This window comes from Cervus elaphus, chromosome 10 (assembly GCF_910594005.1).
Source record: "Cervus elaphus chromosome 10, mCerEla1.1, whole genome shotgun sequence".
NCBI classification, from domain to species: Eukaryota; Metazoa; Chordata; class Mammalia; order Artiodactyla; family Cervidae; genus Cervus; species Cervus elaphus.
Genome location: NC_057824.1, coordinates 54,261,170 through 54,277,396, shown reverse-complemented (window position 1 = coordinate 54,277,396; position 16,227 = coordinate 54,261,170). Strand labels below are relative to the sequence as shown.

At 62.6% G+C, this 16,227-nt stretch overlaps 1 protein-coding gene across 4 annotated transcripts; it reads right to left on the bottom strand.

Moving 5' to 3' along the window:
* Window positions 1–835: 835 nt before the first annotated feature.
* Window positions 836–15,154, bottom strand: GRIFIN (galectin-related inter-fiber protein). Of its 4 annotated transcripts, none has more exons than XM_043915605.1 (6): window positions 2,785–2,901; window positions 2,404–2,426; window positions 2,106–2,185; window positions 1,855–2,014; window positions 1,158–1,324; window positions 869–999 (listed from the first exon to the last, which is right to left on the bottom strand). In XM_043915605.1, the coding sequence occupies exons 2-6, from the start codon at window positions 2,413–2,415 to the stop codon at window positions 984–986; spliced, it is 435 nt and encodes a 144-aa protein (XP_043771540.1). In that variant the 5' UTR covers window positions 2,416–2,426; window positions 2,785–2,901; the 3' UTR covers window positions 869–983. The 4 variants fall into 4 exon arrangements, with proteins under 4 accessions (XP_043771537.1, XP_043771540.1, XP_043771539.1 ...); XM_043915604.1 differs by having other exon boundaries at window positions 2,404–2,445; window positions 2,785–2,880; XM_043915602.1 differs by lacking the exons at window positions 2,404–2,426; window positions 2,785–2,901 and adding an exon at window positions 14,804–15,154 and having other exon boundaries at window positions 836–999.
* Between the last annotated feature and the right edge of the window lie 1,073 nt (window positions 15,155–16,227).

Sequence of the window (16,227 nt, the reverse complement as noted above, 5' to 3'; positions counted from 1 at the left end):
AGAAGCTCGCCCAAGGCCACCCCTCGCCCCTCAGAGCTGCAGAGCTGCCTCTCGGACTTGGGCCGCTGCTGCCACGGCCGCCCTCCTGTGTCTGCGATTGCTGACCTGACTTTTCTCTGTCACTCACCCATACAGGGTGGACACCTGTTAAGAGTCATTCTAAATTGTGCTGTCACTGGTTTAATTGAGGTGGATAGAGGGGTGGATGGGTGAGCTCTGAAACCAGGGCCAGGGGATCCCCAGCCGTGTGCACTCTCCCCAGACGTGGCCCCTAGGGCTCCCCCATCCCTCCCACACCAGGAAGGCCCTTCTGTCCAGGTGGGACCCCTTCCCTCCACCCTTCGAGAAGCGGGGTGAGGAGACAGTTTGGGGACTTCCTAAAGGGGCAGAGCTGGAGGGTGTGAGTCCGGTGTCCTGGGTGAGGACCAGCTGGGACCTTCCGGCCAGGAGCCCCCCCACCCCAATGTCATCACCACTTCCACCCCCGCCCCCTAGAGGAGGACTCCCCACAGAAGGCAGGAGGAGAAGGGGGTGACAGGGGATGAGATGGTTGGATGGCATCATCGATTCAATGGAAAAGAGTTTGAGCAAACTCCGAGAGACAGTGAAGGACAGGGAGGCCTGGCGTGCTGCAGTCCATGGGGTCGCAAAGAGTCGGACACGACTGAGCCGCTGAACAGTAACAACAACCCCAAGCCTGTGTCTGTCGCAGCCCCCCAGACCCCCGTGTCCTGGGGATGAGTTAAGGGTCAGACCATCCCCAAGACACACGTCTCAGGGGCTTCTGGCCCCCACCCCGCACCGACCCACCCCCGTCTCACAGCAGCCAAGCTCCTGTAGCCTGCTTAAACTTTATTGGAGGTGGAGCTGAAATGCGGGTCCCAGAACCACAGAGCCCTCCCCCTCCAGCTTCTCCAGAGTGGGCTTCACTGGACGTGGGAGGGTCAACGGCCAAGGCTCGATCCTGGGACTTCTGACACAGCTCAGTAGCCCCCGGCCCTGCAAGCATCAGACCCCCGCCTGAGCTCCAGCCCCGCCCCCCGCCCCCCGCATGGGCCCACGGGCTCGCAGAGGATCGGGGCGGGAGGACCGAGGCCACAGACCCCTCCCGGGCGGGTGGGATCCCGAATAAAGATGCCCGGTGGGCGGAACGTTACCCCCAGCTCAGGCCCTTCCGGGCCAGCTCCACCTGGGCCAGGCGGTGGTCACTGAGCACCTGCACCCTCGTGATGGCGGCCAGCGGCCTGTGGCGGTGGGCGAACTGCAGCACTTTGTGCTCCTGGGCGTGGACGTGGAAGTGCTCCGCGTCCGAGCTGACCTCCATCTGGGGGCGGGAGGCCAGGGACCTGTGGCCCTGGGGCCTGCGTCCTGCCCCTGCGTGAGCTCCGACAGCTCTGAGCCCCGGAGGCCCAGCGGGGACGGGCGGCCCGCAGTCCCCGCAGCACGTGGAGGCCGGTGGGTCCGAGTCCCCTCAGCATGTGGACCCCCCACCCCCGTCATGCAGGCCCACCCCTCAGGGGTTCAGAGCCCCCAGCTGGGGGCCCCTTCCCCTCGCCTCAGAGGGGTAGGCCGGCAGCCAGGGGTTGCAGCCCCCAGACCCAGCAGGGAGACTCCTGAACTGGCTCTCCCCTGTAAGCATCTGCAATAAGCCCCCCACTCAGCCGGAGCCCCAGCGGGGAGAGCAGGGCTGCTGGAAGCCCGGGGCACGGGGCGCCTCAGTGCGACCCCGCAAAGCAGTGGGTGGCCCTGGTGAGTCCACAGACCCTCCCCCCACCTCCCTGCCCCACCCCACGGGCCTCCCCCTCCCTCCCCACGGATTCCCCCACCTCCCAGGGGTTCGCCCCGGCCCCTCACCTCAAAGGGCTCCCCGAGCACCAGCGGGAAGACGCTGGACACCTCCTCCTGGCCCCAGCGGCCGCCCTGGAAGGTGTTGGCCACCATGGTGGCGCTGGAGAACCGGGGCTTGATGTGGAAGACGATGTCGCCCGTCTCAGACAGGAAGTTGATCTCAAACCTGGGGGGCACCACGGCGTTGGTGAGGGCGGCTGGCAGTCACCCGCAGAGGCCGAGGAAGGGACCCGGGAGGGGGAGAGCGCATCCCTTACTGGTCCTCTCCAGAGTCAGAATGTCCCTGCACCAGCAGGTTCCAGCCCGGGGCCAGGCCGCCCGCGTGGAAGGCTTCAAACTGCAGACAAAAGGGGCGGCAGAGGGCCTGGGTCCCGGGCCTCCTCTCCCTGGGGTACCCCCTCCCCCAGGAAGCCCCACAGCCTGTGGCCCGCGCCCAGACCCCCGCCCCTTGATCAACATGCCCACTTGGCCGGGGGGTCTCCGGGGAGGGGGAGCATAGCTGGCGGGGCCCCAGTGGGCCCTGCTCTCTGCTCCCCAAATCCAGGTCTCACCCACCTGCAGGGCCATCTCTCCGGCTTCTGTGGGGAGCAGCGCAGCCTGGGGATATAGCGGCTGGGCTGGGCAGGGGCGCGGGGCCCCACCCCAGGGATGAGGTCACCGGCCTTCCCTGCCCCCTCAGCCTCTCGCCAGCCCCACCAGCAGGTCCTCTAGGCCAGCTCCGGGACAGGGTGGCCCACTCCCTACCCCCTTTCCTCGGGGACCTGCCTGGCTCTCAGGCTTCACTCCACTTCCGAGGACCCCCAGACCCCCAGGAAAGCACTTCTCCTCCATTCTTGGAGGCAAGGCGTGGCCCAGGCAGCCCCCGAGTCAGCCTCAGCCTCCAGGGTCTCCGGGACCCAGACTCCCCCATCTGGTCAAGAGAGGAGGCCTACCCACCGTGCCCTGGACTTTGGGGCCGTCGGGCCGCCTGGTGATTCAAGCCCCCCAGTCCAGCCCGGCCTCCCCTGGCTGCCCTGCTCCAGGGGCTCAGCCGCCCTACGGGCGGAGCGCGGATTAGGCCGGCCGCTGCGCTCAGCGCATTCCAGGGCACTGGCGGTGGATGGGGTGGGGGGGCCTTTCCCACACCCCACATCCCTCCTGGCCTGCTCCTGAGCCCCCTCAGCTGACCGCGGAGCAGGCCAGGCTGGGGTCCTTGGGGAGCATGCGGGGGAGACAGGCAGTATCTCCCCAGGCTTTCCGGGCGGCCAAGGGGGAGTCTTGGCCAGCCTGTTCAGGGAGACGAGGCAGAGAGGAGCCAGACTGGACGCACAGATCCCCGGGGCTGCTGTGGGCGGTGGGGGCGTGCAGTGCGTGGGCAGCGAGTGTGCAAGTAAGTGTGCAGATGTGTGGTGAGTGTGGGGCCAGGTGGCGGGGGGAGTCAGCACGTGACGATGTGCATGCTGGATGTGGGGGTGTCGTGTGCGAGGCTGAGTGTGCGGCTCCTGGGGCTGCTGCTCTTCCCTGCCCAGCCTCGCAGGGGCCGGGGTTTATCTGGCCCCCCAGGGCCCCAGGGGGGCAGGGTTGCCAGCCCCCCCCAACCCCACTCCCCTGGGTCATTCTTCCCTCCGCCCCCTGCTGGGCCCCCCTGGCCTCCCTCTGTGCTGGTGAGAAGTGTGTGCCTGTCATTTTGATGCGGAGGTAGTGGTAATGGGAAGGGACGAGGAGGTGGCCGTGACCCCCGCGGGCATGCACCAGCTTCACCCTCCCCTGCAGGCGGGGGGCTGGGCAGGGCTGGCGGGGCCTGCAGGGGGCAGCCCTGGGCAGTGGAGGTGAGGCCTTCGGCCGTGGCCTCCCGGCTCAGACATCGGCCTGCTGACTCCCACATCCAGGGCCCCACCTGGCCGGGCCATCCTGGGGCCCAAGCACAGCAGACCCCTGACCCCTGCCTCACCGAGGGTCTCAGAGAATGTGAAGCCCCTTCCTGCCTCTGCATCTCCTGGTTCTGCCTCCCGTCCCACCGCGAGGTGGGCGCTCAGGGCCTGGACTCTGGGGACAGCACGGGCCGGGGTGGGCAGAACATGCACTCAGGGGTCCCGAGCGGGCTTCCAGCACTCCGGGGGCCCAGAGCCGGTAGCCTCTGGGCGCAGTCCTCCGAGCTGCACACTGCCATCTGTGCCCCCCGCCTCTCCCCCAGGCAGGGAGGGTAGCCCAGGGTGGACGCAGCGCCCTGGGCTGTTGTCTCCTGGCTTTGAGGTCAGCAGAGGGCCCGGCTGAGGGCCCCCGGGGCTCAGTGGCTGAAAGCCCTGGCCTGAGTGAGGAGCTGGAGGACCCCTGATGCACGCAGGCCTGTCCCACTCTGAGCCTCAGCCTCCCCGTATATGGGGGCTCTGGGGACTGTGCTGCAGGTAGCCACTGAACCCGGAGCAGGCGGGGTGGAGAGCCTGCCTGTTCGCTCCAGCCTGGGGACCTCATGAAGCCCAACTGGGCCCAGGCAGGCTCTGGGCCTCTGCCCACCCCGTGACACCTGTGCCTGGCATGGGCCCGCACACGGCCAGGCCTGTGGTCTCACCCCCGCCCGCCCCTGTGGCTTTGGCACCTCTCCACGTGGGGTGGGAGCCGGGAGTGGCCGGGCAGCCAGGGGCCCTGAAGGCCCCTCAGGGCTGGCGCAGCCCTGCAGGCGCACCCAACATCGTGGAGTCCAACCCGGACCCCAGCTGTCCTCAGGGGTCCCCGAGGGGTGGGGGCGGGGGCCGGGGGCGGTGCCCCCACCTGGAGTCTCTGGCCAGCCAGGGCTGGGGCCTGGAGCAAAGAGACCTGCCCAGCCAGAGCGGCCAGACGCAGCCCCTCCCCCTCCCGGATGTGCGGTTTTGCCCCAGGCTGTTGGTTTCCAGAGCGAGCAGCAGGGTCTCCACCCAGCTCCACGGAGGATATCCACCCAGACAGCAGCCTGGGCTCAGAGGCCCATCTCAGCCCCGGGGCCGCCATTGCCAGGTGGCGCCAGGCACGGGCCTGGTGCAGAGGTACCTGGACGAGAGATCCTGCCCCGTGGCGTAGTGGTAACCACCGTCCACCTGGAGCCCTGATGGCTCAGCGGGTAAAGAACCCGCCTGCCGCGCAGGAGCTGTAGGAGACGCAGGTTCAATCCCCGGGTCCGGAAGATCCCCTGGAGGAGGGCCCGGCAAACCACTCCGGTATCCTTGCCTGGAGAATCCCATGGACAGAGGAGCCTTGGAGGGCTAGAGCCCGTGGGGTCACAGAGAGTCGGACACGACTGAGTGAGCACACACGCCCTGGAGCTCAGTCTGTTTACAAACGGCGCCACCTGCACTGGATATTCGGGCTCCGGCCATGGGGCAGCTGGCGGCCAGGCTCAGGGAAGGGAGACGCGAGAGCCACATCCAGGGCACCCCGCCCGTCTTGGCACGGCCGCGGTCACGCCTCAGCTGAGCCCCCGCTGTGAGCTCAGTGCTCATCACTCACCCCTCGGCCAGGTGGGGTACACCCCCATCACAACCAGCCGCCCGCGCAGTCACTCAGCAAACGTCAGCTGAGCCCTGCTCTGTGCTGGGCCCTGAGCCGTGGTTCACAAGACAGACAGACAGAGAGCCACAGGGCCTTTGCCCTCAGGGAACTTCCAGTGTCTGAGGCAGGGGGCAAACGTTAAAGAACAAGTCCAGCTTCACGTGACTGAATTATTATTATGAGGGAAAATATGGGGAGGGATCGTGGTGTCTGGGGGAACCTGGACTGACATGAGTTGGTCTGGGCAGACTTCCTGGAGGAGGTGACATTGGAACTGAGCTTAAAACAGAAGGCACTCGGGGGAGGGTGTTACTGGAAAAGGGAACAGTGTGTGCAAAGGCCCTGGGGAGGGAAAGGCTGAGATGGGAGGAGCCCTCCCCGCCCCACCTCTGCTGCCTGGCTGAGATCCATCCCTCCCTGGCCTTCCTGCTAGGCACCACCGTCGCCTCCCTCATCTGGGCTGGCATTGTTCCTGGCCTAGCTGCCCACCCAGTGCCAGGCCATTGTCTGTGTCCCCTGCTTTCCGCCGAGTCTCTTATCGCCCAGAGAATCAGCTCATGCGGGGGCACGTGGAGGGTGATAAGGTTTTACCCCAGTCAGTGCCAAGCGGGGGCTACCAGGTCTGATGTCGCCTCCTCCCTGGCAGGGGCGGGCTGTTGGCCCAAAGGAAAGGACACTTGGCGTCAGCCTGGCCTCTCTCTTGTGGGGACCCTGCAGGTCTCCCCTCTTGGGGCCACCCCTCCTTCCCTACCCACAGCTTTCACTCCACATGTGCGAATGTGCCAAGTCGCTTCAGCTGTGTCCGACTCTTTGAAACCCCATGGACTCTAGCCCACCAGGCTCCTCTGTCCATGGGATTCTCCAGGGAAGAATACCCAAGTGGGCTGCCTTCCCCTCCTCCAGGGGATCTTCCTGATCCAGGAATCAAATCCACATCTCCTACGGCTCCTTGACTGCAGGCTGATCCTTTACGGCTGAGCCGCCAGGAAAGCCCTGCCTTTCCCTCCAGTCCTTCCCTGCAAGTGGAAGCCGGCCTGCCTGCCCTTGACCGCAGACAGTCCTTGCCCCTCCCTGAGAATTGGTTTCCCCACCTGAGGCTGCCAAGGGGGACCATGAGCTTTGCCCGGGAGCTCAGCCGGACACGGACGCAAAGCTGGCCTTGACCCAAGCAAGGGACACGGAGGGAGGGCTCTGGGCAATTGAGCAACGGAGACCCGACGCTGGTCGGGGTAAGGCTGGGGTTTCCCCCTTCCTGTCAGCAAATGTGGGCTCCTGCCCAGACAGGCTTCCCGGAGGGGGTGCAGGCCCACCCCAGTCAGGCCTCAGCCCCCAGGAGGGGGCGCCCGGCCCCCACTCTGTTTCACCACGTGCTTATAGATGCGGCAGCCGGGCTCAGGGGGAGACCTCACTGGCCCAGGTTGCTGGTGGAGCTGCTGTCCTCAGTCACAGCCCTGCGGAAGTGGGGCAGGATTTGGGAGGCAGGACAGAGCCTCCCCCCGCCCAGCTTCCCTCTGTCATTTCCCGGCTCCCACAGCTGCGCTCCTCAGCTCTGCGTGTGTTACAAGGGCCCCCCTCCTCTGCAGTCCCCCAAGTGAGTTCACGTCTGTTCACAGCCCTGCTAGGCACAGGCCTCCCTTCCCATTTCACAGACGGAGAGCCTGAGGCTGCTGTGGGCCGCATGCATGGGTCCCTGGTGAGGCACGCTGGGAACGACCCTGCCCTGTCAAAGGATGTGCTCAGGAGACCCCCAAAGCCCTTGGCGGTGCTGCTTTGGGGTCCTGGGGCTGAGGGGGAGGGTTCCCTAATGGCTCTGGATTGGGCGGGGTGGGATGTGGCTGGGACCCGGGGCCTCTTGGGCCTTGACCAGTACCAGTCAGGAGTTATCCCACGATGGCACCATCTTGCAGGAAGCTCAACCAGCCCAGACGGGCCTGCCAGGAAGGCTGTCTGGCTGCGGCGGCCACTGGCCGGGCACAGAGGCCAAGGTGAGGTATCTGCGGCAGGACAGAGGCTGGCGGCCAGCTGGGCTGGGCAGGCGGGACAGACCAGCGGACATCTGGCCTGGAGGGGGGACTGTAACGACTCCTCCAGATGGGCTCTGGGCTCCGGGAGCCGCCAGGGAAGCAGGCTGCACCGGGTTTATAAACAGACCCAGCAGCAGCCCCATTTGAAGGCGGAAGAGCTGGGAATCCAATTAGATGAGGAAGTGGCTGGGGGACCCTAAAGCTGCCTAAGATGGGGCTGCGGGCGCCTCGAGGACCCAGAGTCCCAGCGCCCAGCACCAGGGCAGAGATGGCGACAGCTCAAGGGGATGCAGGACACCAGGCATGGGTTCAAGCCCCCGCTCTCTAGAGAGTGAACCTCCGTGACCTGCTCTGTGACCCGGGGGCCGTGACCCCTCCCGGGTGAGGGTGAGTCAGACCCATGTAGCCTCCCATCACTCACTCCCAAACATGTTCAGCATGCCTATTGCATGGCATTGTGGAGAGCACAACAAATGATAAATAGCTCAACAAATACATGGAACATTCTAGATAGTGATTTGTGCTAGGAAAAAAGTAAAATAGGACAGTAGCATTAAAAAAAAAAAAAAGCTGTACCGTTCAGTTCCATAGCCTCTGACTGCACTTAGCCTTTGACCACCTGAAATGTGTGAATTGAGATGTGAGTATTAAAAAACACTCTATTTTCAAGACTTAGTGCAGAGAAATGGTGTAAAATATCTCATTAATGATTTTAGATCACTATTCCAAATCCTAAAAGATGATGCTGTTAAAGTGATGCACTCAATATGCCAGCAAATCTGGAAAACTCAGCAGTGGCCACAGGACTGGAAAAGGTCAGTTTTCATTCCAACGCCAAAGAATGCTCAAACTACTGCACAATTGCACTCATTTCACATGCTAACCAAGTAATGCTCAAAATTCTCCAAGCAAGGTTTCAACAGTACGTGAACCATGAACTTCCACATGTTCAAGCTGGATTTAGAAAAGGCAGAGGAACCAGAGATCAAATTGCCAACATCTGTTGGATCATAGAAAAAGCAGGAGAGTTCCAGAAAAACATCTGCTTTATTGACTACGCCAAAACCTTTGACTGTGTGGATCACAACAAACTGTGGAAAATTCTTCAAGCGATGGGAATACCAGACCACCTGACCTGCCTCCAAGAAATCTGTATGCAGATCAAGAAGCAACAGTTAGAACTGGACATGGAAAAACAGACTGGTTCCAAATCAGGAAAGGAGTACCTCAAAGCTGTATCTTGTCACTCTGCTTGCTTAACTTATATGCAGAGTACATCATGCATAATGCTGGGCTGGAAGAAGCACAAGCTGGAATCAAGATTGCCAGGAGAAATATCAATAACCTCAGATATGCAGATGACACCACCCTTATGGCAGAAATTGAAGAAGAACTAAAGAGCCTCTTGATGGAAGTGAAAAAAGAGAGTGAAAAAGTTGGCTTAGAACTCAGCATTCAGAAAACTAAGATCATGGCATCCGGTCCCATCACTTCATGGCAAATAGATGGGGAAAGAATGGAAACAGTGATAGACTTTATTTTGGGGGGGCTCCAGAATCACTGCAGATGGTGACTGCAGCCATGAAATTAAAAGATGCTTGCTCCTTGGAAGAAAAGCTATGACCAACCTAGACAGCATATTAAAAAGCAGAGACATTATTTTGCCGACAAAGATCTATCTAGTCAAAGCTATGGTTTTTCCAGTGGTCATGTGTGGATGTGAGAGTTGGACCGAAGAATTGATGCTTTTGAACTGTGGTGTTGGAGAAGACTCTTGAGAGTCCCTTGGACTGCAAGGAGATCCAACCAGTCCATCCTAAAGGAGATCTGTCCTGGGTGTTCATTGGAAGGACTGATGCTGAAGCTGAAACTCCAATACTTTGGCCACCTGATGACTTATTTGAAAAAACCCTGATGTTGAGAAAGATTGAGGGCAGGAGGAGAAGGGGACGACAGAGGATGAGATGGCTGGCTGGCATCACTGACTCGATGGACATGAGTTTGAGTAAACCCCGGGAGTTGGTGATGGACAGGGAGGCCTGGCGTGCTGCAGTCCATAGGGTCACAAAGAGTTGGACACAACTGAGTGACTGAACTGAACTGAACAAAATGATAATATTTTGTATGTATTGGGTTAAATAGGAATGCTTGCCCAATGGTGTCTGACTCTTTGCGGCCCCATGGACTGTAGCCCGCATGCGCCTCTGTCCATGGGATTTCCCAGACAAGAATACTGGAATGGGTTAACCATTTCCTCCCCCAGGGGATCTTCCCAACCCCGGGATCAAACACGAGTGTCCTCTGTCTCCTGCATTGCAGATGGATTCTTTACCGATTGAGCCATTGGGGAAGCCCTGGGTTAAATATAAAATATTAAAATTCATTCTACCTGTTTTAAAATCTTTTTTTTTTAATGTGGCCACTGGAAAATTTTAAATTGCATCTGTGCCTGCATTCTATTTCTGTGGAATGGCACAGGCTGAGAAGGTAGGGGTGGAATTCTCGTTCAGTCGCTCAGTCATGTCTGACCCTTTCTGACCCCGTGGACTGCAGCACGCCAGGCTCCCCTGTCCTCCACTGTCTCCTGGAGTTTGCTCAGATTCATGTCCACTGAGTCAGTGATGCTATTTAACCATCTCAACCTCTGGCGCCCCCTTCTCCTTTTGCCTTCCGTCTTTCCCAGCATCAGGGTCTTTTCCAGCGAGTCGGCTCTTCAGAGGTGGGGGCTGTTTCAGCTGGAGCAGGAAGGGAACTCTGAGGGGAAGTGGCTGCTGCCTCGAGAGCTCATGCTGAGAAAGGCCCGCTCAGGAGAGGCAGAGGGATTTAGATGCAAAGGCCCTGGGGTCAGAGCAGCACGGGGGCTGGCGTCACCGCAGCGTGGGAGCACTGGGGGCCGGGGAAAGAGTGAGGTGGCATTTAGCGGTGAGCGGAGGGAGCACCAGGCTGGGCTGCGCCACGTGAGGAGCGTCCAGCGGCCCCTACATGCCGGGGACCGAGCTGGACTGGGGCTGCCCCCTCCCTAGCGTCCTCTGGGGCAGCTCTGGCCCCGCACAGCTGGGAAGGCCCAGCCGGTGCCCCCGACTGGGACAGCGGAGGTCAGCGCCGGTCACCGAGTCCCCATAGCACGCTCCCTGCAGCCCTGCCCGGGCCGGCCGCCGCATGTCCTCGGCCCGCTCGGGCTGACTCCCGCGAACACGCTCGCCAGAACTGTTGGGAAAGGCCCAGGGGAGCCGCCAGCTCCCGAAATAACCTTACGCCAGTTCCAGGACATCTGTGGGGGGGCGGAGTCCCGGGACCCCAAGCGGTGACATCGCAAGCCCAGTGCAGGGTGGGGGCTGGGGGGGCAGAGCGGGGCCGGCAGCGGGGGTGAGGGCGAGAGAAACCGGGAATGGACAGAGACCCGCAGAGGCACGTGAAGAAGCAGTGTTGTGGAGTGGGCAGAGGCGGTGGGTGGAGACGGGCGCCCTAGACTGGCAGCCCCAGCCCCTCCAGAGGGCCAGGCCGGGTGGGCCTCCAGGGCGCCTCCAGAGCGGGAGGGGGCTGTGCCCCTTGGCTGAGGTCCGGCTGGGCGGGCAGCTGAACGGGAGGTGGAGGTGGGTGGACGCTCAGCGCCGTGGGTGGGGAGCCCTGTCTGACCCGGTTGACCCCAGGGCCTCAGAGGTCATGAAGGACTCATCTCCTAGGCGCTCTGTGTTCCCAGGATGGAAGCTGAGGCCCAGAGAGGCCGAGTTCCTGCTCTCAGCCGCTCAGCAGGAGCACACCTTCCCCTCTGTGTCCCTCTCACATTTGCTCCCCATGCCCCCTGCTGGCGGGCTTTCCCTGCCCTGGGCCCCCTGGGGGTCATCCCCCGAGCGGCGTGGCCAGCACTGTGACCGCAGCCCCAGTAACAAAAGGGAAGGGGAGACCCACAGTGGGCTGGCCCCTGTGAGGGGGAGGTTGGGGGGAAGCGGAGGCCAGGGGTGCTGCCTGGGGAGCCAGGCCCTCCCCACCCCAGGACCCAGCCGGGAACTCTGAGCAGTGGGAACTGCAGGGTAGATTTTTTTTAAATTAAAGGGTCTTTACTGCAAGACCCCTATCGTGATCCACATGATCCATCCATCATTCGTTCAACAGACAATTACTAAATGCTCGTCATGTGCAGGGAGCTGGTGACCACAACGAGGTGAACAATGTAAACGGACGTCTAAGGCCACCTAGCCGCGGTGGGCCCCGTGTGGGGACACGGACGGGGCTGGAGTCTGCTCGGTCAGGGTCAGGGTCAGGGTCAGGGTCAGCACTCTGCAGGCTCTGGCATGTCCCCGGCCCACACGTCCCAGAGAAGAGTCGAGATGTTTTCTACTGGAAACCAAAACTGTCCATCAAACAACTCTCCCCACCCCCAGCAACGCTCCATCAAAGTATTGCTCGCTTTTTGATGATGGAAGTTTTACAATGTGTTTCTTGACCCCAGCAAGAAATGAAGAAAGTGAGTGCCCGCCAGGTGTGCACGGGAGCAGCAGAACTCGGGAGGGGCAGACACCGAGGCCAGCGCCCCACTGGCTGGAGGATGCCTATGCCCCCTGGCCGCAGCGGGTGTTCTGCACGAGGGCCAGGGTGGGCAGGACTCCAGGCCCAGGACAGAGGACAGGAGAGGGCCCTGGGGAGAGGCAAGGACAGGAGCGCGTGGTCAACAGGGAGCCGGGCAGAGGCTTCCACGGGCGGCGACTCCCCAGCGAAGGGTGGCCGGGGCCTTCAGCTCAGCAGAGGGCAGCAGCAGCGGGTGGGGGGAAGAGCAGCCGTCCCTGCTCACCTCCTCGCACTTCTTGGCCTCTGCTCGCCCCAGGCCCTCCCTGCCCCGGACAGACGGGGGGCCAGGGGCCGGGACCAGCTCGCCGCAGCCACCAGGACCTGCCAGGACCACCCCGCCCCGTCCCCGCTCCGACTGCGGCCCCCACTTCCCCAGGCTGGGTCGGGACACGAGATTCTTTCAAAAACATTTCCTTTGCAAAATAATCCTTCGAAATATGTTTTTGGAAACAGGCTCCTGATCAGAACAGGAAGAAGTTAATTACAGTCCCTCCCAGAGGGGCGCGGGGGAGGAAGCCTGGTGGTCAGGAACAGCAGCGAGGGCCAGGACCGCCGCTCTGACGCCACACCCACGCGAGGCCAGGGCTCCCATCCCACCCCCCGCCCCCCTCAGCCCGCAGATGGGGAGATGCAGACCCCGAGAGGCCCAGGGACGTGGCTGGGGACACAGGCTCAGGGCTGAGCAGGCCCTTCCTCCGCCGCGACGTGGTGTCCGTGTAGGAGCGTGGGTAGGCGTGTGCACACGTGTGTCCGTGTGGCTGTCTGTGTGTGTGTGAAGGTGAGCGTCCAAACAAAGGCTGTCTGGACCCCCCAAGGACCTGGGCAGGCCCCACTCTGGGCTGCCTTCTGGGAGTTTCTAGGCCAATCTCAGTAAGCCCTGAGGCCCACGGCCTGGCTCATGCCTTGCAGGTGTGAGGGCTCTGGTTATGTTGGACGCCTGGGGCGTCTGAACCCCGAACCTTGCTTAGGGCCAGAGGTCTAACCACCCAGCCCTCAGCACCAGGGCTCATCTAAGTGTGAGCTACGCAGTGAGCCTTGGGGCCATCCCTCCACACGCCTGTCCCTCTGACCATCCATCCACTCACCCCTCCATTTAGCGCCTGTCCTTCTGTCTGTATCAACTTCCTGTTGCTGTCGTAATAAATTATCGCAAACGCAGTGGCCTCAAACAACGCGAATCTATTATCTCACAGCCCCGTGGGACAGACATGGGTCTGGCCGGTGAGAATCAAGGTGTGACCAGGGCTGCATCCCTTCTGCAGGCCCCAGGAGAGGGTCTATTTTCTGGCCTTTTCCGGTTTCCAGAAGTGCCTGCATCCCTTGGCTGGAGGCCCCGGCCTCCGTCTTCAGAGGTCGCCATGCTAACACTCAGCCTCGCTTCCACCTTCACAGCTCTTCGGACCCCCTCTTCACTCACAAAAACCTCGTGGCCGCACTGGGTCCCCTGGCAAGGTCCAGGAAAACCTCTTTGTCCCTGTCTCAAGATTCTTCACTTAAAAAAAAAAAAGATTCTTCACTTATTACGTCGTCAAAGTATTTTGCCGCATAAGGGCAAGAAACCCATGGGTATCGGGGGAAGGACGGGGAACTCTTTGAGGGTGGTGGGGGCCACTATTCTGCCACCTCATCCTTCCGTCTATATGAGCATCTGCTTCTCCATCCATCCACTCTCCTGCCATCTCTCCATCTCTACGCCACTTATCCACCCGTCTAGCCAGCCAGCCAGCCCAGAATTTATCCAGCTGTCCTTTTATCCCTCTGTCCATCCGTCCCTCTGTCTTTTTTGTCCGCCCCCTCCGTTTATCTGACCACTCATCCTCCAAGCGTCCCTCCATCGGTCCTAATTTCCATCTTTCCTTTCTATCCTCTGTCCATCCACCCATGCATCCCTCCACTCACATGCCCCTCTGTCCATCTGTCTGTCCAGAGGGGGCAGGGGGCCAAGGGAGCAGGATCAGAGAAGCAGAGAGGACGCGGTGGGGACAGCAGGCGGGGCCCCGGACTCTGCCTGGCTCAGTGTCCTCTTTGCTCGGAGCTTCGCTCCTTCCTGGAACCCTGAGTTGTCACCACCACCACCCCCACCCCGACGGATGGCTTCCTCTGCCACGCCTACCCGCTCGGGGTGGGGGCTCCAGGAAGACAGAGGCCGCAGCTGGCCCTCCTGGTCTCTGACCCAAGCCCGAGGAGCTGGCGGGGTTGGACCCGTTGTCATGAGCAGGGTGGGCAACCCCCGTTCAGGCACAGCCCCAGAGGCCGCAGAGGGGCCCTGCTGCCCGGATGGACCAATAGATGCCCGGAGGAGCAGGTCCTCACCGACTCCACGTCCCTCCCCATCCCCCGCGAGCTCAGTACAAGGGGAGCCCTGGGTTCCAGGAAAGGCTGTGGGAAAGGCCCCTCGCAGACCCTTCTCTGGCCTCAGGGTGTCTCGCGGGGGAGTGTTGGTCACCCCAGGCTTGGGGAGAGGGCCCTGGACCAAGCCCAGGATGACTTGATAGGGAAAAAATGCCCCCAAGAGGAGAATCAGGCTCCAACTGCCAAGACACTCAGGCTTATCACAGCCTCATCCCCTTTATCTCCCTGCTGGGACGGAGGAGGGAGGGGCCTCGGGCTCGCTGGCCGCCCGTCCGGGGCTCCGAACCAAAGGGGAGGACCCGGTCGACCTCACTGTCCTCTGGGTCTCGCTGTCTCTGTGTCTGCATCTCTGACTCGTCTCCAACCACATCCTTCCTCTTGGGGCCTCTCTCTACAGCAGAGCGCCTGCCCTGGAGGCTGATCGCCGGGACTCTGCCCTCACGGCCCCGCCCACCCTAGACATGGGTCACCTCCCCAGGATGGCCTCCTGGCGGCTGTTAGGAGTGACTTACGGTGCTGAGCTCCAGGCAGTGACCCTCACACATGCCCCCCAGGGCCTGCATCCCTGTCTGAATGCCTGGACGCTGAGGTGTGGCCAGCCTGTGGTCCTGGAACAGGACACTGGTCAGCGCCTGTGACCCAGCCGGGCCCCAGGTCTGCGGCAGGCAGGCGCTTAAGGCCCTTCGGTAGGAGTGCTGGGTGGGTGGGTGGTATGTGGCTGGGTGGGCTTGGACAGACAGGTCATCCCCCAGCCTGGCAAAGGCGGTCATCAGTGCCCAGGGCCCGCCTGCCCCCGCCGGCCAGCTCAGTACCCCGGGCTCCCACGTGACCCCCACGTGACCCCCAGAGGCGCAGGCCGGAGAGGCTGCCACAGGTTCCTGGCGCGTGCCCTCTGGAGAAGCAGGCAGGAATGGGTGTGCCTGCCTCGTGGGCCAGGGCCCCGGGGAGGGGGCAGGAAGGGAGGCAGGCTGTGCCTGCGGGCATCCCGGAGGTCAGCTGGGGGGCAGGGCAAGCCGGGGCCGCTGGCAGCTTCAGGCTTCTCGGTCACCCCAGGCTGCCTCCAGCCTCGCCTGGGCCCCTGGTCCTCCCCAGACCCCCTGACCCCACGTCTGGGACCCACCCTGCTCCAGGGGAACCCCCGCAGCCTTGCACACCTAGTGGGGGAAGGATCTGGACTGGGGGGGATACACATGGAGTCAGGATCTGAACCCCGAACCAGAGCCTCACCCCCATCGGCATGGCCCAGGGCTTCAGCGTCCCTGTCCTGGGCCACAGCCGCTCTGCCTTCAGGACAGCCACGTGCCACCACCCCATCCCCAGGGACAGCCATGTCCCCCCGCCCTCCACGGACAGCCACGCTTCCCAACCCCCCACGGAGGCTTGTGCAGCTCTGGGCCCAGCCGGGAGGCCAGGCGGGCACTGAGGGGCCAGAGGGGCCGGGCCCCCACGGCACAAGACCTGCAGTCCTGCCACTGTCTCCGAGACCCCGCAGCAGGTCCCCCAGGCAGGAGCCCTGGTAAGGCCGGAGAGGCAGCTGTTTAGCGAGGGAGGGGCAGACGCGGCTGTCCCGAGTCAGAGGCCAGCCCCCGGGCCTGGCCCAGCGTCTGGCCACCTCCCGGGGGTCGGGGGCCCCTCATCTGGCTCCCGAAGCCCCCGGAGCCGCCCCACACCCTCACGGCCCCCATGAGGGTATGGGGCAGGGGGGGCTTGCCAACAGGGCGGAACCGCCGCACATTTGGGGCAGTCTCCAAGTGGGAGGGGGCTGGGGTTCAGCAAAGAAGGGAGGCTGGTAGGGGGGCAGGGGTCTGGCAGCGAGGGTTACAAGCCCCCTCCTCTGTCTCCAGGCTGCTGCTCGTCAGCCCAGCCCGCACACACCTGTCACGCACGCACACCTGTCACGCACGCACACACCTGCAGCTCACCTCCCAGGATAGCA

Excerpts from the sequence above, each read along its gene's own strand:
- GRIFIN (XM_043915602.1), bottom strand. The coding sequence starts at position 15,061 with ATGACCGCCTTTGCCAGGCTGGGGGATGACCTGTCTGTCCAAGCCCAC. Across the intron at positions 2,186-14,803 it reads ACTGCCTGGAGCTCAGCACC|TTTGAAGCCTTCCACGCGGG; the intron begins GTAAGTCACTCC and ends TTTTGTCTGCAG. Across the intron at positions 2,015-2,105 it reads TCTGACTCTGGAGAGGACCA|GTTTGAGATCAACTTCCTGT; the intron begins GTAAGGGATGCG and ends GGTGCCCCCCAG.